Source organism: Rana temporaria, chromosome 2 (assembly GCF_905171775.1).
Source record: "Rana temporaria chromosome 2, aRanTem1.1, whole genome shotgun sequence".
Lineage (NCBI taxonomy): Eukaryota > Metazoa > Chordata > Amphibia > Anura > Ranidae > Rana > Rana temporaria.
In genome coordinates, this window is record NC_053490.1 from 141,609,654 (window position 1) to 141,634,848 (window position 25,195).

Genomic DNA, 25,195 nt, shown 5'->3' on the forward strand with positions numbered 1-25,195 from the left:
TTGCAATCGAGTTGTACAAGTCACTTTAAAAGATGGAAAAAGTTCTGACATTATTCATCTTGGTCTCATTGTTTTACATCACTGATACCTGACATTTTACATCACTGATACCTGAAATTTTAACAGGGGTGTATAGACTTTTTATATCCACTGTATAATGCGATTTTACCATCTCTACTCCAGTATTTTGACAATTCACACTTTTTCAGTGGAAGTCCTAAATCACATAATCTTCATGCACAATGGGTGGGTCCGGATATGCTCACTTTCACACCTGGAGCCCAAGTAAGTAAATTTCCACACCTCATCATGCATTGCTTGAATGAATATCTCAGTGATTAAACTACAGTACATAAAACCATGATTTGCCGTTTAGCTTTTGTTATTTTCCAACAGTAAAATTAGTCCATTTCATCTCATACAGTATTTATCTTTAAAAAAAAAAATATTATAGGCTACTGATCATTGCTCAGTAATTAAACTGTGATAAATTCAATGAAAATATAACTAAAGTCAGTCAGTTTTTTCGTTTCCGTAGTTCAGGAATACAGCTAGACAAGAAGAAGGGAGAGGAAAGCAGAGGGTAGAAATATGGCTGAACTGAAAAAGGGAGATGCAAGCAGTGAGCAGAAATTTTGATAAAATGAAAATAACAGTGGAGATTGCACTGTGGTTCACATTGTACTTCATGAAATATTAAAGCCGAACATGTGTTGAAAGAGCCAGAATGATAGGCGGTGGGGAGAGGGAGAAAGCCATCTTACAAACACAGCCCAACATCCCATAACCAAATCTACATTATAGGTGGCTTAAACATTTGCTCTGGCCTGCACTAAGCTAATGTACACAAAGTTTTACAGCATGCTTTAATAATACAAACGTTACTGTGCAATGATAATACTCGAACATTACCTGGTATCCTATTTCTGCACATGCTTGGCCAATTGCAGTGGCAAAACGTGCTTTGAAAACCTGTCCTAAGCAATTTACTCGCTCTGTGATCTTGATCTTTGGATTTATTGTGCAGTTCTGCAAAGGAAATAATTGCCATTAAAATCTTATAAAAAACAATTAACTATATTTGCACACACATTTTTGTATTAAAGATCAGTTTTAATTAATTTAAGCAGTTTGGTAAAGCAACTCTGAGCCTTTATTATTTTGAATCCTTGTACAAGCACTTCCAGCCTATTTATTGATTCCACTAGGTGGTAGACTCTCATACAGTACTGTGCACACAAATCTGCGAAGCAAGACTGCTTTACAAAAATGACACGAATAATGTTTTATTAATCAATAATCAACCTAAAAAGTGCACTAACAGAAAACAACAACAAAAGGAAAAAAAAACACAAATTAAATGTTCTAGTTGGCTTAAATACCCCCTTAAACATGCACTATATTGGGTACACTTGCATGAAGTTTCTCAAACTTCTTCTGGTAGGATTCTTCAATCGTCCTGGAGAACTTGCTCCAGCGCCACAACAGACTTGGCCATCTTGTTTGCCATCATCTCTTCAAGTAATCGAATGGTTTAGTAATACAGAGATCAAGGTTCTGTATAATGTAGTTATGTTTTGTTTGGGCTGTGTGTTTGGAAGGCTTCTGAGTATCCCCAATTTTTTATTCTGAAGCATGACCAGGAAACCCAGATTGTATTGTGTGATGGATAAGAATCTGTTCATACTTCTTGGCAGTGACAGCGCCATCTTAACCAAATCGCCAATCCAATTTGCAGATTGGTAGCCTCAAATCTGCAGACAACCTTGCTTTACTTTAAACATATTGTTCCATAGCCCTTTGGACCAAAACCCGGCGAGCTGCTGAGAGCCCAGCACTCCAATGAGCGAGGAGGTAGAGCAGAGAGCTGTGACTGACAGTCTGCAGCTATCTGCTCACGGAGCTCTAAAAACTGAGCAATCAGCGGTGTTCGATCGCTTGGTTCTCAGTGCAGAGGCGCCGGGGGATTGATGCAGCATCGGACCAATGCTGCATCCACCGAGGCAAGTATGACGATTCAGGAAAAAAATAAAAAATAAATAAATAAAAGAAAAAACGTATAGGCATCAGTAACCCCCTTCACCCCCTCTCCTACTTACCAGAGCCCTTTTTTGATCAAGCGATGTGCCCATCTGCAGGCCCAAGAAGCCGTTTGGGGCCACTCTGACCTTATTTTTATATAGTCGAGTGCTTAGCCTCGTTTCCAAGTCAGGAGGTATGGCTTTATGGCCACAATTATTCCATGAAAACCACTTCTGGCCAGACTTCTCTAGACAGTAGATGGGTATAACCAAGTCCTATTGGTTTTTGCCAGTGCGGAGCTGATGGCACTGCTGGACATCCTCAGATGTCAAAGGGAAGAAAGCATGATGTGTCTTTCGACTGCTGCTCTAAGTTTCTTTGGCCAACCACTGCATCTACAGTTCTCAACTTTGCCCATTTGTGCTTCTTTAAAAGCGATTGAACAGAACATCTTGAAACCTTAGTCTGCTTTGAAATTTGTGCTTTGCTGATAGTTTAAAACTACCTTGTGTCTTGTTGCTGTGCTCAGTCTTGACATGAAGTATGATTTGTGACATGAAACGTTCTTACACAACCTCACCTTAGTAGCAAAGCTGTTCCTCACCTGCTTTTAATCCTCCTACACAGCTGTTTCCACCTACCGTATTTGCCGGCGTATAAGATGACCTTTTGGATGCAAAAAAATGCATCCAAAGTCGGGGGTCGTCTTATACGCCGGATCTGTCTCCGTCAGGCTACGGACATCCACGTTTCAGGCTGCGGGCATCCATGATTTAAAAGCCGAGCCTCCTCCTCAGACTGTTCCGTGATAGGCGGAACACTCATATTCCCAGCAGGGTCTCTGTTCAGTGTTCCGCCTATCACGGATGCCTTCTCATCCTCGGACGAGAGGACTTTCGTGATAGGCGGAACACTGAACAGAGGGCCCACTGGGAAAATTAGTGTTCCACCTATCACGGAACAGTCTGAGGAGGAGGCGCGGCTTTTGAATCATGGATGCTCGCAGCCTGAAACATGGATGTCCGCAGCAAAAAAATAAGGTAGGGAGATGGTCTTGGCCGGCACAGTAGAGGCATGTGATGGACAGTGGAGGCATGTAATGGAATGGCACAGTGGGGCATGTAATGGAATGGCACAGTGGGGCATGGAATGGCACAGTGAGGCATGTAATGGAATGGCACAGTGAGGCATGTAATGGAATGGCACAGTGAGGCATGTAATGGAATGGCACAGTGAGGCATGTAATGGAATGGCACAGTGAGATTTGAAAAATGCCTGTTTCTGTCAGCGGTTGTTCTGGCTACCCCTCAGCTTCCAGACAGACTAGTAGGAAGGGGGTAGTCTTAGGGCTCTTTTACACGGAGCGGACCGTTTCCGGGTCCGCTCCGTGTGTCTCCGTCGGCTCAGCGGGGATCCCCGCTCAGCTGTCGGCGGATAGGGCAGTCCCCGCACACAGTGCAGGGACCGCCCTGTCTCTGCTCCGCTGTCCCCTATGGGGAACCTGATGCAGACGGACCGTCTGTCCGTCTGCATCAGTTCCGCTCCGCCGAACGGAAGAAAAATAGGGTTTCTTCCGTTCGGAAAAGCGGATCCCGACTGACGCGGATGCTCCATCCGCTAAAGGACGCGTTCCCATAGGGATTCATTACAAGTCCGTTAACGGACTTGTAATGAGCGGACGAACGGTCCGCTAGTGTGAAAGGACCCTTATACGGCGAGTATATCCCAAAAACCAACATTTTTCCTGGAAAAATAGGGGGTCGTCTTATACGCCGGCAAATACGGTACATATGAAAAAATTGATGATCAATAACACCTGCTTGGTATAATTGGGTACTCATACACCTGACTGATCCTACAAAATCCCTGACTTTGTGCAAGTGTACAAAGTGTGCAAATGTAATTAATTATGCTGGATTGAAGCCAAAAGGGTAGTCGCACCAAAATATTGCTTTGATTTTCCTTCTGTTCGCACAAGTCATTGTCAACCTTTAGGTCAGGGATATGCAATTAGCGGACCTCCAGCTGTTGCAGAACTACAATTCCCATGAGGCATAGCAAGAATCTGACAGCCACAAGCATGACACCCAGAGGCAGAGGCATGATGGGACTTGTAGTTTTGCAACAGCTGGAGGTCCGCTAATTGCATATCCCTGCTTTAGGTTATACTCTTGCCTAAAGGACTGGACACGGGCAAACAAAAATATGGTGGTCTGGCCTAGGATAATCCCTCCTATTACCAGAATTCTAGTAGGGGGGACATTTTAGCTCTGACGTTTTAAAATATACCTGTTTTTTGGCTAGCATTTTATCTTCATTGTTTATTGTCTCCACATCGTTGCCATACATGGTCTTTAGGAATGCAGGTACCTGGAACGGCAGATTCCTCTGTGACGCTCAGCGGTCACCATCCGGCACCATTACAGAGACTCCACGTGTGTTTCTTCCAGCGGCGAGCGCTGCACCCGCTCTGACCCCCCCTTCCCTTGCCCGCTATGGATCTTGACTTGTTTCGAGGGACCCCGGCGGCCCTCCGTCCAGCCACGCACAGTTCCTCCCAGCAATCGGGCAGTCTACCTGACGATCTCCACTCCATCTTGCAGGCCCTCCCTACCAAGGCGGACATCGAGGATCTTGCTCGCCGCTTAGAGGAGGCCCATGGTCGTGACATACAGGAGGTAAGAGCGGAGTTGCAGACCATATCTGAGCGGGTGGGGACCGGGGAAGCCTCAGTCTCCTCACTTGAACAGCGAGTGTCGGCCTTGGAGAGTACCCAGGCAGCTACAGCTATAGACCTGCAGCTCCATTTAGAGGACATGGAGGACCATAGGCGCCGCAACAATCTGCGGCTGCGGGGTCTGCCGGAGGCTACGGGCGTGGAGGATCTGGCGGTGACAGTAATTGCCATCTTCCAGGATTTGCTGGGAGAATCACCCCCCGCCCTGGGGCTTGATCGGGTCCACAGGACTCTCGGCCCCAGACCCTTGGACCCGGCTCGCCCCCAAGATGTCCTTTGCCGGATACACCGTTACACCCATAAGGAGTTAATCCTGCGTAAGGCATGGGAGCATGGGGATGTCAATTTTGATGGCGCTACAGTAAAGATTTTGCCAGACTTATCCAGGGAAACACTGCAGCAGAGAGCCCTGCTGAGGCCAGTACTTGATCTGACCAGGAGGAATGGCTGCACCTATCGCTGGGGCTACCCCCTGGCGGTCACATTCCGCAAGATGTTGTCGTCCTTCACTTTGCGCACCCCAGCGGACCTGCCGGCCCTTTTCGCTTTCCTGGAAACAGACCCGGTGAATGTGCCGAACTGGCTGACTATTCTTCCCCGCCAGTCGAACCGCCCAAGCACCTTGATCCACCGGAGCGGCCAGGTTCCTCGTCAATAGAGAGCGCGAGCGTCATCTTCCCTAGAGGGGTCACGTGAGTTTTAGAATACCAGACACTACTCTGCCATATTATATTGCACTGCACAGATCTCTGGGATCCCTCACTCACTATCTGTTTTGATGCTCACAGGAGGGGCTACCCCTCACCACACTTCTGTCATTGGTGCCCCCCCCCGCATGAACCCCTTTTGCCCATCGCCTCCCATGTCTCCTCCATGCTCACACGCAAGACACCTGGAGCATTTCCCGATTCCTGCAGTGCTCATTGCACTGAACTGCTGTGCCCATAGACATTGGACAGGTACCCTGCTCTCAAGAACACGTCTGAACTCTAATTTTTGGGGCCGGGTGGTCTTCGGATTCAATGCTCCCTGAGGCCAATGTCACTTGGAGATAGTTTTTTTTTTTTTTGGGCGGCCACCCTCTCCCGTGACGTGCCCTGGAGGACAGTTTGACAATGGATGCTCCCTGGCCCTTCACTATGAGACGCTCGCCACTGTGCAGATACCTGATGTTTGGGCCCTTCGGGGGCGGGAGGGATAAGGTGTGGCTCACAGTGGGGGATCTCTGTTAGCCCAACGCCAGCTTTTAGGCGGGAAGGGGGGGGTGGTACTGCATACACTGGCCCCATGGGAACTAGTACAGAGGTTTGTTTACCTCACTATACTCTGTGCAACGCAACCGTTTAACTGTTTATGGTAGTTCTTGTCTAATTTCAAAATAATATATGCATGCTAATGTTCCAAGTCGTTAATATATGTTATTATGTTTTGTTCTAGAGCCGGGGTGGCCGGGGAGACTCTCGCTGGCTGTTCCTTTCCATTCCCCCACATAGGCCGACGCTCGAATACCAGCTTCTGTTCTGGTGAGCGTCATGGCACTTTAGTGCCCTTTCCATTAGCTAATTACATCTACCCATTTTTGTAGGTCACTTGACTTTACTGTTTCCCTCTTGTAGGGGGTGCCTTAGTTTACAGGCACCTCCTCTTTTATCCCTACCCTACATCCGACTCCCTCTCTCTCTCCTCCCCTTTTTTTTTATTTTCTGTCTTTCCTTCTTCCCCCCCTTTTTTTCCTTTTTCTTCTCTCTCCCACAGACAGGGCGATGTAGTCCATAAAAATTGTGTCTCTAAATGCAAGAGGCCTGAACACCCCTGAAAAGAGGCGCATGCTATTGAATGATCTGAAGAAGTCTCACGTGGATGTTGCCTTCATCCAGGAGATTCATTTTAAAAATGACAAATTACCTATTCTTAAAAGTAGGTTTTTCCCTCTGACTTACCACTTCACCAACCCTACAGCTAAATCCAAGGGTGTCACTATTTTGATATCCAATAAACTGCCGTGGAAATGCCAGGCGGAACTGATAGACCCCGAGGGACGGTTTGTATTCCTGAAGGGCCTTGTAGGTAACACTACTTACTCTAGCGACAATGTATGCACCGAACGACCAACAGGCCAACTCAGAAGAAAAGAATAGCCAACTCTCTACACAAGGCCCAACTGATAGATGTGTGGCGATTGCAACACCCTGGAGAACGAGATTATACGTTCTATTCCACGCCTCACAAATTATACTCCAGGATAGACTTCTTTTTGATCCCCCACAACCAGTTGCACGCTGTATCCGACTCCTCGATCGGCCATATTACCTGGTCGGACCATGCCCCCGTCTTCCTGACATATACGTTAGACGGGGGCAATCTCAACTAGACCGAGATTCTGGCGACTCAATGAGAGCCTCCTTCAGACTCCGGAGGTCCTGACAGATGTCTTGAAAGAGCTGTCCTTGTACTTTCAGGAAAATGATACCCAGGGCTGCGACCCTGGATCCCTGTGGGAGGCTCACAAGACTGTAATTAGAGGCGTCCTCATCAAACATGGGGCACTTTTTAAGAGGGAACGCAATGCACAACTCTCCACACTGCTATCCTCACTCCACCTGGCGGAATCCCAACATAAACACGACCCCACACCGGACTTGGAGACTGAACTGGGGACCTTACGCAAACAAATCACTGACCTACTACACTACAGAGCAAAAGCAGCGATACAAATCTGTCAGGGAAAATAGGTTATGATACAGGAAATAAATGTGGTAGGGTGTTAGCCAGATCAGTTAAGAACAAAAATCAGCAGCCTACATTCCCCACATTAACAGCCCAGGCGGGAGAAAGGTCACACTACAGAAACACATATCACGTGAGTTCAAAGACTTCTATCATTCACTATACAATCTACCGAATAGCGACCCTGCACAATTGGAAATCGACGACTACATATCAACTTCACAAATGCCCTCCCTGCCCCTAGATGCCCTAGAGGACCTGGAAGCCCTGATCACTTTGGAGGAACTCCAACTCGCCATTGGGTTCATGAAACCAAACAAGGCCCCAGGCCCAGATGGTTTTGCCATCCAGTACTACAAATCTCTCCTCCCGATCCTTGGCCCGCGAATGGTGACATTCTTTAACGCAATAGGTACAGGGACACAATTCCCCAGAGACACCCTAAAGGCTCATATCACGCTGCTCCATAAGGAGGGTAGGGATGCGGGGTTGTGTGGGAGTTATAGGCCAATCTCCCTTTTAAATACTGACCTAAAGTTATTCACCAAAATCTTAGCCACCCGATTAGCACAACATCTCCAATCCCTGTCACATTTAGACCAGGTGGGATTCATCCCTACAAGGGAGGCCAGGGACAACACCATTAAGGTACTGAACCTCGTCCATTTAGCAAACACGACCCGTACCCCATGTGTCTGTTGATACAGATGCCGAAAAGGCATTTGACAGAGTGAACTGGAACTTTATGTTCAGTCCTCCGTCACATTGGAATAGGAGAGCGGATGCCGACCTGGATAGGTGGGATCTATTCCAACCCAACAGCCCAAGTAAAGGTGAACAGACTTTTATCCGACCCTTTCCCTATTGCAAACGGCACGAGACAGGGATGCCCGCTTTCCCCCTTCCTTTTCGCCCTCTCTCTAGAACCATTTTTATGTAGGATCAGACTAAACCCCAACATACAAGGGCTCCCGGTCGGAAACTCACAATGCAAAGTCTCTGCATATGCAGATCTCCTTTTTTCTCTGACGAACCCAACGACCTCTCTACCAAACCTAATGAAAGAATTTAACATATATGGAGCCATTTCGAATCTCAAAATAAACTTTGCTAAATCGGAGGCTATGGGTGTAGCTGTCCCTCCCCAATGCATCTCAACCATCCAGGCGAGTTTCCCCTTTCAGTGGACGAATACGGCCCTAAAATACTTAGGAACATTTATCCCATCAGACATAACACGCACATTTGCTCTTAACTTTCCACCACTGCTGACAAAGACCCGTTCCCTGATTGACACCTGCCACAAAAAGGACTACACTCCTGGTTCGGCAGGTGCAATCTGAAAAAAATGTGCATCCTCCCCAAATTCCTGTACCTGTTCCAGGCCCTCCCCATTCAGATCCCTGCTTCTTTTCTTAAACAAGTACAGGTCCTCTTCACCCGCTTTATTTGGGCTAAAAAAAAAAACCTAGACTGAACAGACTCCAAATGTCTCTACCTAAACAGAATGGAGGCCTTGCCGTCCCTGACATCCGACGATATTATCAGGCCGCTCATTTGAGCAGAGTCTTAGACTGGAGACGAAACAGCACACATAAGCTTTGGACTCAAATAAAACAATCTCAGACTGCTGTCCCTCTTAAAAAGTGCACTTTTTAAGAGGTTGAAATCTCATCCATTGATCGGGACTATGTTAAGACATAGCTCCCATGTAGCCACACAAGCACTATTGACGTCAGAGTCTTCACCACTTTTTCCGACTCTCGGACATCCGGACTTCTCACCAGGCCTACACCAGACGGAATACTCAAATTTGAGAAACCTGGGATGAGAACAGGCCTCCATGTTCGTGACGTCGGGTCGTTCGACGTCCCTAGCCGAATTGACAGACATGTCAGGTGATTACAACCTCCCCTTTTGGAAGGCGGTGCAATTGCACCACTTCCTTCCCTCCATCCCTGACCCGAAGGCGTACTCACGCCCACTGACGACTTTTGAGGAGTGCTGCTTGGGGACCGGGCCGATATCTCAGACTATCACAAATGTACTCTCTCCTAAAGTCACCTCCAATGCAACCCAGCCTACGGTGCTTGGAAAGATGGGAGACTGACCTGAACCGGACATTCTCAGTAGCACAGAAACAACATATCACATTGGCCATAAAATCCTCCTCATGCACCAAAATACAGGAAACCAATTTAAAAAAAATTCTCCAGAAGGTACCTCACTCCCACCAGGCTCCACAAATGCTTCCCGACTTCCTCGGACCACTGTTGGCGGTGCGGGGTAGACACGGGCTCATTACTACATATTTTCTGGTCCTGCCCAATACTGACGAATTTCTGGACAGAGGTTCGCCGGATTACACAAACGTTCACAGAGTATGAAATTCCAGAGGACGCGTCTTTCTTTTTACTTCACCTGTCAACGATCCCAATCAAATCCTACACAAAATCTTTGGTGCGCCACCTTTTGAATGCGGCCAAGGCTTGCATACCCCTCTGCTGGAAGCAGCAGTGCCCACCATCTGTTGGGTGCTGGCTGCGGAGAGTAGAGGAAACAAAGAAAATAGAGGATCTGATCCTTACCGCGCAGCATAAGCAGGAGAACTACACTAAGACCTGGGGTCCGTGGAATTTTTATTTACTCGGATGAAGGGACATCCCTACTTAGGACTTGGCACTGATTTGACCTGGAGTGGTGTTGTCCACTTCCCGCCCTCGCCCTGTCTCTGCCCCCCCTCCCTTCTTATCTCTCCCTTACTTCTTCCCCCACCCCTTTTTCTTTTCTCTCTACTATACTTGTTTATTGACCTCCTTCCATGTATGACTTTGTGCGGAGGTGCATTGTGGCGATGGCTGAAAACCTTTCTGTACTTATGTATCGATGACATGTACATCTATGTTGTGATGCTGGAATTTCTCCACATGTGTTTTCTTAATAAAACTTATATTTGGAAAAAAAAAAAACGAACAATTAATGGGTGGAGCATGTGGTATGTAGAGCTACCATTTCAAAGTTTTGTGCCTAAATGTAGATTTTGGAAAGTGGGTGTTCACTTTTATATGTCAAGGAAGATTTATCAGAAGTTTTGGCAGAGCCACCAGTGGACTGGGAGCCAAGTTTGGGTGTGGATTTAGAGGTTGGTGAAGTGGACCCAACATCCATCAAGGATTGAGTCTTCCAAGACCACCCCAGTTTTTTTGGCCAAAGTAGATGGGGGTTCTCGTAACCTGCAGCTTCCATGTTTATGACATCTAGAGTAGGAATTAAACCAGGGGTCTCAAACTGGTGGCCCTCCAGCTGCTGTTAAACTACAAGTTCCATCATACCTCTGCTTGTGGGAGTTAAGTGTCAGCCTTACAATGCCTCATGGGACTTGTCGTTTTGCAACAGCTGGAGGGCCACCAGTTTGAGACCCCTGATCTAAAGAGATGCTGTCCCTTGGTGGCCATACAGAGCAAGTGCTTCTAATGCCCTGTACACACGATGCGAAAATCGGACAACAGATCATCTGACTTTTTCGCTTGCTAGTTGCAAGTAGTAGCTGAATAGGTTACTAAAGTCACGAAAATTCTAGTATGACAGAAAAATAAAAATAAATAAAAGGAAGTGGTGTCATGCGTCGTGGTGTATTTATATTGTATTTTCGAACGATAACTGAATGAAAATCGTACGATCTGGTATCATAAGAGGAACATTTTTGTGCTTGTCAGATCGAATATATCTGATGAACTGTCATGATCAGCTATCGAAAGCTGTGTACCAACGATCAGATTATCGTATGATAGCTTCGAAAGTGGTATTTTTCGTATGATTTCCGAATCATGTTAGACGCAGGTTCCACAGTCCAACATTTTAACCAAAATAGTGAATTCTGAAATGACAGGAGACAAATACGGGAGATAAAGCAGGAAATCTCCAGCAGCCAGTAGCTTAAAACTGCAAGAGTTTGCTTCAAAGGTTTTGTCATCGAGGGTTCAACCAAAGTAGTTAACAGATCCTTTTTAACCACTTAAGGACCCCTTCACGCCGATATACATTGGCAGAATGGCATGGCTGGGCACATCCACACACCTATACGTGGCCCTTTAAGCCCAGCCGTGGTGTGGCGCGCACGCGACCCGGTCCGAAGCTCCGGGACCGCGGGACCCACGGACTTGATCGCCACCAGTGTCCCGCGATCGGTGCTCCGGAGCTGAAGAACAGGGAGAGGTGTGTGTAAACACACCTAGCCCATTCTTCACAGTGGCAGTGTCATTGATCATGTGCTCCCTGATATAGGGAAACACGATCAATGACGTCACGTGTCCAGCCCCGCCCCCCTACAGTTAGAAACGCATATGAGGTCACACTTAAACCCTTCAGCGCCCCCTAGTGGTTAACTCCCAAACTGCAATTGTAATTTTCACAACAATGCATTTTTATAGCACTTTTTGCTGTGAAAATGACAATGGTCCCAAAAATGTGTCAAAATTGTCTGATGTGTCCGCCATAAAGTCGCGGTCACGAAAAAAAACAACGCTGATCTCCGCCATTAGTAGTAAAAAAAAAAAATTATTAATAAAAATGCAATAAAACTATCCCCTATTTTGTAAACGCTATAAATTTTGCGCAAACCAATCGATAAACGCTTATTGCGATTTTTTTTAACAAAAATAGGTAGAATATGTATCGGCCTAAACTGAGGAAAAAAATGTTTTATATATTTTTGGGGGATATTTATTATAGCAAAAAGTAAAAAATATTGCATTGGTGATCAAATACCACCAAAAGAAAGCGCTATTTGTGGGGAAAAAAAAGGACGCCAATTTTGTTTGGGAGCCACGTCCCACGACCGCGCAATTGTCAGTTAAAGCGACGCAGTGCCGAATCGCAAAAACTGGCCAGGTCGTTTACCTGCATAAAGGTCCAGGTCTTAAGTGGTTAATAGACTTTAATCAGTAAACCAAAGTTTGGCAGAGCTAGGACAGGCTGAGGAGAAGGACCTGCCAGTGGGAAGAGTCTTCTTGAGAGAGTAGCCACCCACTTAGCATTTGGGCCCTTAAAGAAAGGTGGATACACCAAAACAGAGGGCCAGATAAGGCAGGAATGGGTGGGACACTGCTGGATCTCTGGTAGGGATACAAGGTTAAAAAATGCTAGGGAGGAGCAAACAACTTGTTAGGGGGTGTTCAGTCTCCACAGGGGAAGACTTGGAACAGCAGGTGCACCAAGAAACATCTCCGGACCTTAGGGGCTCTAAAGGACCCAAGATTGGAAGTAGCACTGATAAAACAAACAGGCTGGTGTGTATGGTGCGGTGCACATTGCATCAAAATAGCCAAAAAGGACTCTAAAATTGGGAATAATGGCAGAAAACTGCAACTCTTTGGTGGCTATGTAATTTGATAAATAAAAGTGCTGCCGTGCAACCACTTAAGTGTAAAGTACCGTGAGTAATAAACTGAAAATTGAATAAATGCAGCTCAAACTAAATGGGTAAGTGGGTGAGAAATACCTATAGTGAATGTATTAAAGAGGTGATCAGCGCATAAAAACAAATAGGAATGCTAGAGATAATAAAACTAATGTGTGGAACAAGGTGTGTGATGGGTAACAATAAATGCAGTAAATGCTAGTAATCCCAAAGTGCAAACACAAGTAAACAAAAAGTAATTAAAAATGAAAATGAATGATAGTCAGTGACAAGAAATGACAAAAAAATTGGTGATAACAGTCCTTGTGTGATTCAAGTGTTAGAAGAAATAAGCAAGATGATTGTAAAATATTCTGTGCTGTGCTCACAGAGCGCTTACCTCTGATGAAGCCACGTGATGTGGCGTAACCGGTAAGGATCTGATGGACCAGGAAACAGTTAGAATCCGAACACCGTACCGCACCGCTGTCATTGCTGTTTGTTTCGTTTTATCCATGCAAGTTTCTACATTTATTTTGATTACATTTCCTTGACATACTTCACGATGGAGTGTCTTTTTTGATTTCCACTGGGGCTCACATTGAGGAGAGATCCAACAAGGCCACCTACACCCGTGGAGATAGACATCTACTGGGAACCAAAGTGGAAGCACCATCTCTGGACCTAACCATACCCATACAGGTCTGCATATACCTGCCTGAAGGCAAGCGCTCTGTGAGCACAGCACTTAGAAGAAATAAGCAAGAAGATTGTGAAATATTCTAACACTTGGATCACACAAGGACCGTTACCAATTTTTTTGTCATTTTTTGTCACTTTGACTATTATTCATTTTTTATTTACTTTTGTTTACTTGTGTTTGCACTTTGGGATTACTAGTATTTACCGCATTCATTGTTACCCATCACACACCTTGTTCCACACATTAGTTTTATTATCTCTAGCATTCCTATTTGTTTATGCGCTGATCACCTCTTTAATACATATGTAATTTGATAAGGACTAGAGTATCAGAATCTGACAGAATCTCAGCAGCTGTTGGCTCAAAGGCCACAACTAACTTGAATAACACAATGAGGACTAGAAAGTGCTCTACACAGAACCAAGCGCCCAAAAATCATTTCCCGGGCCAGCCCTGAAATGTTTAGTGCAGTGGGGGTTGGTCCTGGCACTCCAAAAGATAGGCTGAGAATAGACTGTTGCATAGCTAGCTGCCTTTGTTGAGCCCTGTTATAGCAGTAATGTATATTGATTGAGGGGGAAAAAAAAAAAGGAGGATACAATTCCTAAACAAAAAAGGTGATGTTTTGACCAGCTAAAGACATCCATCCTATTAGGACACTAGCAAAAGACTGAGCCATTTTTATAATGAGAGGGGTTATCCTGGGCTGGTCTACAATTTTTTGATTGCAAAATGGAGGCGGAAAAAAAAATAAAAAAAGGGGGGTTTCAATGCCATCACAGTATGGTAACTTTAGTTCCAAGTAGAACAATGAACTCGGTGATATATAATATAAATGTAAAAAGGCAGCAACAAAGCCAACCATATCATTAATAAAAAAAAAATAAAAATAAAAAAATGTAGTTGCCTAGTTCCAAGGATGAACATACAGGCAAACCAGCAGTGCTTCCCGTCTAAACATTCTAAAACAATGATGCATAGAAAAATTAAGCATAGAACATTTATGGCCACATATGCAATCTCAATTTTACAGTCAAAAAATTCAGAAAGGCATTTATGATCTCTACAAAACATATGAAAAATGCCATATTTTCCAGCATATGTTTTTTTTTTTTTTTTAAATAGAATCTAAACATTAAAACAATATTTACACATTGATTATTATTTTTTTAAACTTGCCTCAAAATACAAATTAAGAATTTCAGAGGGCTCGTCGCAGGAGGAATTTAAGGTAACCATCAATTGGTTGATTGTGTTCATTGCAGCTCTGTTAAGAAAAAAAAAAAAAAAATTACATTAACCTCATTATAGTTTCATTTTCTGGTCTGTTAAAAAATAAAAAAAAGTTCATTTTTTTTGTAACGCCACCAACAAATATTTACGGTCCTTCAGTGGCTCTATGTTCTGCCCCTCCAGCACTCACAGGAGCGTCAGGCTATGGAGGGGCTTGAGCAGCTAAGCTCAGGCTCTCAGCAATGCTGAGAGATTTGAAAGAAACCTCCAATTTCACTGTAACTAAGGAAACCATTCTCAATTAAAAGAGCTTTCACCTATATCGTTTTGGCACAAGGAAACATATTCTAGGAGACCGAGTAGCGACAGCGTTGCATATCGATAGATTTACTGCTCTGTCAATACTCCTTTACTTGTTTTCCTCTATGCAAACTATCATCAAGCATGCCAATCCCATTATGTTCACGGCTTTGATAAAGACTGCATATCACATAGTTTCTGGAAAAGTTATTGGGTTTTTGTTCAATTGCTTAAATACAATTTCTTGGCTCCCTCTGGCATTCTACTATATGAACAAATGCTAGGCCCAAAAGTGTTACTTTTTATTGTGTTTGACCAATGGTAAAAAGCTTTCCAATTCAGTTTTTCATAACTAAAATTATGTCCGATGTAACCAATTTAATATAACAGCACACATCCTAGGCATAAAAAAACATTCAGATTCTTGTAGTCCCTCCGCTGTCAAGAAACCCACCAGTGAAATTGTGAAAGACACCACACAGGAAACGTTACCACAACAATCCTATATGACCCATAAAGCCAAAATGCAGAGTTCAAAGCTCAAATTCTGTGTAACTGTAACAAAACAAACATTACACCAGACCTTTACCAATATTATATACAAGTATGAAAATAATGATCTTGGAATGTAAAGATCCCATTAGAATCAAGATGCTTAGACATGTTGGTCCTTTCACATGGGCGTCATCAGTTGTGTTAGAAAATAAAACTGATGAACACAGATTCAAGTTACATGAGTTTGCACATCCATCTTCAGTTCACATCAGTTTGTAGTACAGTACTTCAATTTAGCTACATTGAAGTCCTTTTAAAAGTTGTTGAAGAAACTAATCCAGGGTGACAAGACTATAAAACAAAAAAAGATCTTGTTTGCATTTTCATGTATGTACCTGCAAATTGTGCAGGAGGGCACAGCTTTGTACCCAATTTTGCCATCTTTTTTTTTTTAACTTATTTTTCTAAATAATGTTTATGTTTGCCTAAAATCTGACAAACAGATTCAATGTAAATGGTCAACATCTGTTAACATCCGTTCAGATCTATCGAAATGTAAAAGTTTGTAGCCTTTTCGGAGGGACCTGGATGTAGGCCTATAAGACATACATTGGGGTTCAGTCTGGATCTGTCCAAAAAAGTGACAGAATAGATGCAGACTGAACGCCCTTGATTCAGCCCTCTAGGGTGATGGATGGTACTATGGGTGGAAAAGACACTCAGGTTTTATCAAATGCCTTTTTGTTTAACCCACCATGTAATGTTCCTCCATCAATCTTAGTATTTAAAGACTTAAAAATCAAGAAAGATGGGAATAATGGCAGGTTTCAGGAAGGCTTAGAATCCTTACAAAATAGGAAGGATGAGATTGTCCGTCCCGCTGATAAAAGTAGTGGTATTGTTGTGTTAGAAAAAATAGCCTATATGGGAGAGATGAACATAATAATCCTATTGGATACAGATGCCTACATATTTCTCGATCCAACCACCAAATATAAAAAATAAAAAAAAAGTTGATCAAACTTATACAGTAGATGTAGGTTTTAAGGATACTGGTTATTTATTGCCTTCCTAAGGTCCATAAAGATCTGGTTAATACACTGGAAGGCCTATTAGGGGTCTGGACTCTTACCTCCCGTATAGGGAAATACATAGATGGCTTTTTGCAGCCACTAGTTTCGCAGACCCCTTCCTAAGGGATTCATCTCAGGTCAATAATGAAAGCTATAGAGTAGAAAGGGAGCTACATTATGGCAACAGCCAATGTGGCTTCTCTTTACACTATTATATATCCCATTCAGATGGGTTTGAGGCAGTTGAAATGTTTTTGAAAAGAGACACCAACCTGCTATCTACCCAGAGAGATTTTGTGTTGCCACCTCTCATAATTATTTCTGGTTTGGAGGCTCCTATCATCAGAATAGAGGGGTCGCCATGGGCGCTAAATTTGCCCCGAGCATGGCAAACCTATTTAAGACAAAGTGGGAGGAGGACATTGTCCATGCCAACAGGAGACCCGAGTTAGTTAGTCTTCTGGGGGAAGTATTAGATGATGTCCTCCTCCTATGGGATGGTGACATGATCTCATTGGAAAATTGTATGGAGAAGCCCAATAATAAACACCTTGGGCATTGTGACGGTATTAGAATGATATCCCCGTCAAAGTCTTCCCTTCTTCCCATAAAGATAATCACCCAATATTCCACAAGGGGGAATATTCCTGGAGTCGCCCAATAAGCCACACATGCCAAGCTTACTGCTGGAACAACACACTTTAATGGTTTTCTTCTCAGCTTTTTATACAGTCCAAGACATTAAAGCAACAATGAGATCTCCACCCCCCCTAATCACACACTAAGGCTAATTACTAAAACATTCTAGACAGGTCGGCACCGACCGATAATTATCATGTCTAATCACTGCACATTCCTTAAACAGCATAACAACAAACCACCTTCACACACTTGAGTTTCCTAGGCAGACGTTTCGTCCCTGCATGCAGCTTGACACCTATTAACACCTCTGAGCATCAATAGGTTTTTAGACAGTGTTATCACACAATTAAAGGCCTTTCAAAAGCTAGCCTTATTTAACATATGAACAGTCTGTTACACAGAGAGATGAGTCACACATGAAAACACCTGTTACCTCTAACCCACAGCATTAAATTAGCAGGGAGAATTAAACTGAAGCATATATAGGCAATTGCATCACAGGCATCTCTTTACACTATGAAGCAAGTCAGACTAAAATAAATTTCCTTGATCTTAATCTTGAGATTAAGGGAGGTTCTTTGATCACCTCCAAGAGTACTGATAGAAATAGTTATATTGGGCAGGGGAGCTGTCATCACCCCACGTGGTTAAAATCAGTACCCAAGAGCCAGTTCATCCGCTTAAAGTCTTAGAAGATTTTTTACAACAAGCTTCTGCCTTGCGGACTAAGATTATAGATCTGATGATTTTACTAAAGTTGTTAGAGAAGTAGAAAATATGGATAGAACTGCTATGTTGGGTGGAGGGCTGAGGCCAAAGTCCCATGAGATTGATCATAATATTTCTTAGGTTACTGTGTATCTATCCCAATATTATGACATTAAAAAGATAATGTCTAAACATTGGGTGGTACTGAAGAATGATAGGGTGTTGGGCTCATAAAAAAAAAAAACGACCACCTGGGTTGAAGTGGAGGCAGGAAACTCAGAGGGGCGCTTCAAGTAGGGAATTAAGAGAAAACCAGGACAGGTCTTAAGGAAGACACAGTACAAAGCCATAGTCAAAGCCTGACCTGTAACCCCTAAAGGTTGGTAAAAAAAAAAAAGTCAACATGTAACACTTATTGCCTCCTTACAATCATGGCAAGGAGGAAATCAACTTCCAGGCTACACTGTCTCCAAGTGTAAAGCCAGCCATAGAGGGTTTGAATCTCGGCCAGTTCTGCAGGGATTGGCTGAGATTCGAGCCCTGTATGGGTAGGCTGAATGTACTCAGTTGATCGGATCAATCAACCTGGGTACAATCAGCCTGACAAATTTTACATGCAATTATAGCCATCAGCTACTACTGCATCCTGTGGCTGCAAGAAAGAAAATAGTTTTGTCTATAGCTGGAGGAAGAATCCAAGGTAAAAATACGAAAAGAAGGAAGATCAGTTCTTTTAAAAGGACAATCCTTTTATCCTTTATTTGGAAAGATAGGGCTTGGCTTGGCTACAATGTCCTGCAGGAGTCTGAGAAGGAAATAAGGAGGAGCCCTCCTTAAAGCCCCTTTTAGACTGGGGTGGGAGGTGCGGTGGCGGTATAGCGCCGCTAAACCGTCGGAATTGCCGCGGTATTCGCCCGCTATCGGTGCGGTTTTAACCCCCGCTAGCAGCCGAAAAAAGGGTCAATACCACCCGCAATGCGCCTCCTTGTTTTCAATGGGAAGGAGCAGTAAAGGAGCGGTGTAAACACCACTCCTTTCAGCACTCCAAAGATGCTGCTAGCAGGACGTTTGGAGCGGTCCCGCCAGCGCATCGCCTCGGTGTGAAAGCACTCGGGCTTTCACACACCGAGACTGCAGGGCAGGAGTTTTTCAGGCGCTATTTTTAGCGCTAAAACACCTGAAAAACTCCTCAGTGTGAAAGGGTTCTAATTGTAAGTTGCACAGTAGGTGAAAAGTCCCAAGAGATAAGAAGAGGATGTACACAATACTCAATAAGGACCTACAGGCTCATAACTGAAATGCTGTAATTATAGCCATGTGGAAGCATGAATAGAATGAGGGACAATGGGGAACTAAGGCTGGCCATACACAATTCGAATCTTGGCCAGTTTAGCAGAAACAGGCAGAATGTACCTAGTTGATCGATCAACTTGGGTACAACCAGCCTGTCGAACTCTCTTGCGATTTTTGCCAGCATAAAGCTATAGGTCGCTAAAAATTATCACTGTCTTCTCCCGACATTAACATCTTAATTTTGCAAAGTCGTGCTATATCTTACATGAATGGCTGGGTCAGAAGAGACCTCAGAAGGGCACGATTCCTGAAAACCTATTAAAAAAAAAAAAAAAAAAAAAAAAAAAAAAGCAGGCAGGTGCTGAAATTCTAACCATCTATGAGCAGGCTAATCATACCAAAGTCAAGCCATCAACCAACTTTGGTACAACTAGCATGTCTGATTTTTACATGCAATTATTGCCAGAGACTATAGCCTCTAGCAATAATCACTATGGTCTACCGGCATGGATAACTCCTCATGCCCCCCTGCCAGGAGAACACAATAGCTCTGTGGTAGGAATTCCCCCATCAACATGGATTGTGTAGATGAGGGAATTGAGAGATTCTTTCCTGCAACCCATAATCGTAGGAAAGAAAATTTGCATCATCTATGGCCTGCCTGTAGGGAAACTTGTTCTTTTCCAAGCAGCAAGTATAAAAAGATAAGAACTAGGGAAAGAGAAGACCGCAATTAAAAGCATTTGTGCACCTCCTGTAAAAAGGTAGAAAGAAAAAGTTCCAGATTTCTTTAACTTGGGGTATCAATAGATTGATCATCATTAATTTTGGTGTACCCAAAGCAAATATCCAGCCCTCTACAAACTGATTGCATTATAAGACAAGGTGATCAACTGCTCTGTCCCAAAAATGGGCTATGTACTTCCCTTAAGCCCAGAACAATGAGGAGCTTTCAGGGCCTATGCCGACAATAAGCTGAAAGGAAGCATAAACCCAGGGTACCTACAAATTGGGGGTGGGAGGCTTTCATAAAGGACAATTTCACCTAGAAAACACACATTTCCTATGCTCATCTCCATCTAGTGGCCATGGTGTGGTATTTTCCTGACTCACACCATTCGTATGCAGTTTCACAGGAAAAACAGTTATTGATTTATTTCTTTTTTTTTCCCCAAACTGCATCCCTTTATTTGCGATTGGGCATTAATTCCCACTTACTCACACAGACCACAGTCGCCCATCTGAAGAACAGTGATCTGGTCCTTGGTTTAGAAAGTTTGGGTATCCATGCACTACATCACCACCTTATTCATGTTTATTGTTACAAAGTGCCTGCTACACCTTCATCCATTTTAAAATGTGAAAAAAAACGAATAAATCACACATTAGCCAAAAGTAACTGACCCTGCACAAACACAGATTCAAAAATCAAGTCATCATGGAGAGGCATTAGTAGCCAAGGGCTAACAAAAATGTAATTATATTTTCCCTACATGTCCGTTATATATCATCGCCTAATATTACTTCCCTAATAAGGGTGCCCAGTCACATTAACAAAGTCCTCCCTCTGGTCACTATGTGGTGCCAGCTCTGCATACAAAAGAAAACGTAAGAAATTGTATGAACAAAAAAGGATCACCATGAAAAGCTCTGCAGGCATGAAATTGGTAAATAAAGCCACTGTGAATAAGCTCACCTTACAGGTGTCTGAGGAGGTATCACAGGAGCTTCACCAGCAATATTTTTCTTAGGCGTTCTCTCCTGTTCCAAACTAGAAAACAAAATAGCGTTGTTTTGTAATATCAGTATTACAATTGTTGCAAGATAAGCTTTAGGCCCCTTTCACACATGCGAACCGTATGTCCGCTTTTTCATCCATCCGTTTGCGGATGAAAAAGGGACATACATTGATCTTTATGAGATTGCGGGTGTCAGCGGATGAACATCCGCTGACACCCGATCTCGTCCGCCTCCGCAAACATACGATTTTGCAGACAGAAGAAAACCCTATTTTTTCTTCCGTCTGCAGATGAACACAGACATACGGTTCGTGTTCATCCAATCTCCCCATAGGGCAGAGCGGAGAAAAGACAGGGCGGTCCCTGCACAGTGTGCGGGGACCGCCCTGTCATCCGCCGGCTTAGCGGGGATCAACGGAGCAATCCCCGCTGAGCATACGGAGGCGGATCATTACTGATCCGCCCCGTGTGAAAGTGATTCCCCTACCCTAAATACTTGTATGTACCTCTAAATACAACATAAAAAGTTTTAAACTGTACAATCGTTAAATGTAAACATCAAAAAAGCATTCAGAAAGCAATGTTAATGTATGGACTGATCTAAACATGTTTATTTGGAGCAACCATTGATGATCTTAAAGAATTTGCTCTAAATGCTGAGGTTTTTGTTTAGACCGGTTTAGCACATACTAGATATATGGCTGTGTGCCCAGCTGTGGTACTAGTTAGAGGTTGTATACTGATTTTAATGTACGCTTTTGTTATTCTGGCCCCTGAGGTGGTCCTACATCCGGGATGGTGGAGTTACCTGCAGGGTGGTGAGCTTGGACGGGGAGGGAATGTTTTAGACCCGGTTCACACTGGGGCGACTCGTCAGGCGACACAGCCGCCTGACAAGTCGCGTCCCATTGTAGTCAATGGAACCGTTCTAATAGGAACGATGCAAGTCGCTCCGACTTAGAAAAAGGTTCCTGTACTACTTTGGGGGCGATTCGGGCCGACTTGTATTGACTTCAATACTGAAGTCATTTTGCAAGTTGCCTCTCAAGTAGCCTTGAGATCGCCTTGCCGAATCGCCTCCAAAGTCGGGTCGCCTGTGTGTGAACCGGCTCTTAGAAGTACTGTTTTTGTTATGTATTTGCATAGAATAATAAAAACACAAATTATCACTCTGTAAAACAAATGTAAAACGCAGCAGCAGCAACAAATACTGCTTAAAGCACTCAGCATTCAACAAGTCAGACCAATGAAGGTGATTAATGGTCAGCTGCCATAGTCACACTCCTGTGGGACTTATAAGTTATAGTTATTTTTTAGAACAGTGTTAAGTACAAATATGGGCTATACAAGGTTCTTATTTAGAATTGTATCATTTTAAAAATATCCAAAAACACAGCATACAAAAATGTGAATTATACTAGTTAGTTATGTGCCATCAACTCGTGTCAGAGTTTTAATGACTTGATAAATGAGAAATCTAAAAAGAAGTCAGTTTTGTGCTAGTCTGGCGAGATCTTCCAGTGTCATCCCCACAGCTGTAATCGATGTTTACAACCATCTAGTAGCCGGTCTCCCTCTTCGTCTGGTTCCTTCCATCGTCTCAAAGATTTCCTTCTCCAGCGATTTCTCTCTTCCGACAGTGTGACCAAAATATGTTAAATGAGTAAAAAATTAGCTACTTGTAAAGCATGATTCTGGTCTATTTGTCAGAACACCTAAAACCCCAGTAAATATTGCACCAGTTATTCTTGACATGTTAAAGCCAGGTATACACATGGAAATGCTAGAGTTACAATCTGTATGTACGCTCGCTGTTCAACAGAGGCTGGTCTAACAACCCGCTTCTGTCAAACAGTCCTGCTGGAAAACAAGCATTCAATCAGCCCTAATCAGTATATTTTGGCAGGGAGGTGGGAGTCCCCTCCTGTCAGAATACAATATCCCAGTGGGCAACCTACTTACTGAACGGAAAAAAAAACTGCAGATGTATACCCAGCATAAGAAAATATGCATATTTCTTTGCTTACCTTTCACTGATATCAACTTTCAGAGACGGATCATTTTTCAAAAACAGCCTTGCGTCAATGTCCTTGTTTCTTTGATAAACACCTTCATACTGTTTTGAAATGACCTCAGCCTAAGACAAAAAATTTAAATGAGAACATTTAAAAAAAATATTACACAGTCCTTAGATTACAGAAGCTAGCAAACAAGAAAATGCATGCAACAAACAGCAGTTTTTTCTGCGTGGATAAATCAAATTACCCAATTAAAAGAAGAAAATCTGACACATCCAAGTTCAATAGCAACTGTGGCAGAGGCATCAGTTTTGCATTATTACTGTCTGGCAACATATACAGTATTTCTATAAACTAGATTTAGGGCTATGCTTACCATGGAACAAAAAGTATCTGACCTCAAGAAATCATATCCTAGGTTACAACTGAGACAAGGTTTTCACCTAACCTCAGTAGCCTCATAAGTGGAAAAAATCACTAGCTGAGAAGAATACACAGATATTAAAAAAAATCATCCTCTATTTAGCCAAAATATCTACAAAAAATCTACATACATTAAAGCTAGGTGTAGCTAAAAGTCCAAAACAGAAAAATCAGCACAAGGATTATCAGTCAAGTAGGAGGAGGTGTCCCTTGTGTGGATTTCGGTTTTAGGTAAAATCCCCCTCTGAATTTCAGGGGAAAACTTATCCTTTTGGGTGTGAACACCATATTAGAGCACAGAGAGATTTGGAAGAGGTGTATTGTAGTCCACGGCTAAATTAGAGTTGGTGAAGAAGTACGGTTAAAGAATACTGGCAAGGGGACACTTTAATACCTTTGGCATGTAAAAAAGGAACTTAGGCCAGAAACACATGAGAGCAACCATATACTGTATTCCCCATCTCACACCATGTGTAAATCTAAAGTCATTGCCCCTAGAATTCACATTGTAGGTGGGCAAAGCACAACTGCACAATGGAATACCTACAGTATTAGAGCTTTAAATTGTTCTAGGTAGGGTTGTCCCGATAACACTTTTTTAGGAATGAGTACAAGTAACGATACTTTTTTTCAAGTACTCGCCGATACCGAATACCGATACTTTTTTTTAAATGTGTCCCCAAATGCAGCCATGTCCCCCCCCCCCATATCCAGCCATGTCCCTGTGTCCCCAAATGCAGCCATGTCCCCCCCCCCATATCCAGCCATGTCCGTCCCCCCCCCCATATCCAGCCATGTCCCCCCCCCCATATCCAGCCATGTCCCCCCCCCCATATCCAGCCATGTCCCGTCCCCCCATATCCAGCCATGTCCCGTCCCCCCATATCCAGCCATGTCCCCCCCCCCCATATCCAGCCATGTCCCCCCCCCCATATCCAGCCATGTCCCCCCCCCCCATATCCAGCCATGTCCGTCCCCCCCCCCATATCCAGCCATGTCCCCCCCCCCATATCCAGCCATGTCCCCCCCCCCATATCCAGCCATGTCCCGTCCCCCCATATCCAGCCATGTCCCCCCCCCCATATCCAGCCATGTCCCCCCCCCCCATATCCAGCCATGTCCCCCCCCCCCCATATCCAGCCATGTCCCCCCCCCCCATATCCAGCCATGTCCCCCCCCCCATATCCAGCCATGTCCCCCCCCCATATCCAGCCATGTCCCCCCCCCCATATCCAGCCATGTCCCCCCCCCCATATCCAGCCATGTCCCCCCCCCATATCCAGCCATGTCCCGTCCCCCCATATCCAGCCATGTCCCCCCCCCCCCATATCCAGCCATGTCCCGTGTCCCCAAATCCAGCCATGTCCGTCCCCCCCCCCCATATCCAGCCATGTCCATCCCCCCCCCCCATATCCAGCCATGTCCCCCCCCCATATCCAGCCATGTCCCCCCCCCCCATATCCAGCCATGTCCCCCCCCCCATATCCAGCCATGTCCCGTCCCCCCATATCCAGCCATGTCCCCCCCCCATATCCAGCCATGTCCCCCCCCCATATCCAGCCATGTCCCCCCCCCCATATCCAGCCATGTCCCCCCCCCCCATATCCAGCCATGTCCCCCCCCCATATCCAGCCATGTCCCGTCCCCCCATATCCAGCCATGTCCCGTCCCCCCATATCCAGCC

The 25,195-nt window shown here is 44.3% G+C and overlaps 1 protein-coding gene across 2 annotated transcripts in view; it reads right to left on the minus strand.

Moving 5' to 3' along the window:
- RB1 (RB transcriptional corepressor 1) overlaps window positions 1–25,195 on the minus strand; it is a 231,141-nt gene that overhangs the window by 166,077 nt on the left and 39,869 nt on the right. For both annotated transcript variants that reach the window (XM_040341234.1, XM_040341233.1), the window contains exons 10-13: window positions 23,098–23,207; window positions 21,028–21,102; window positions 14,767–14,854; window positions 913–1,029 (exon numbers count right to left, since the gene is read on the minus strand). In XM_040341234.1, coding sequence (XP_040197168.1) covers window positions 913–1,029; window positions 14,767–14,854; window positions 21,028–21,102; window positions 23,098–23,207 — 390 coding nt within the window. The remainder of the gene's footprint in view (window positions 1–912; window positions 1,030–14,766; window positions 14,855–21,027; window positions 21,103–23,097; window positions 23,208–25,195) is intronic.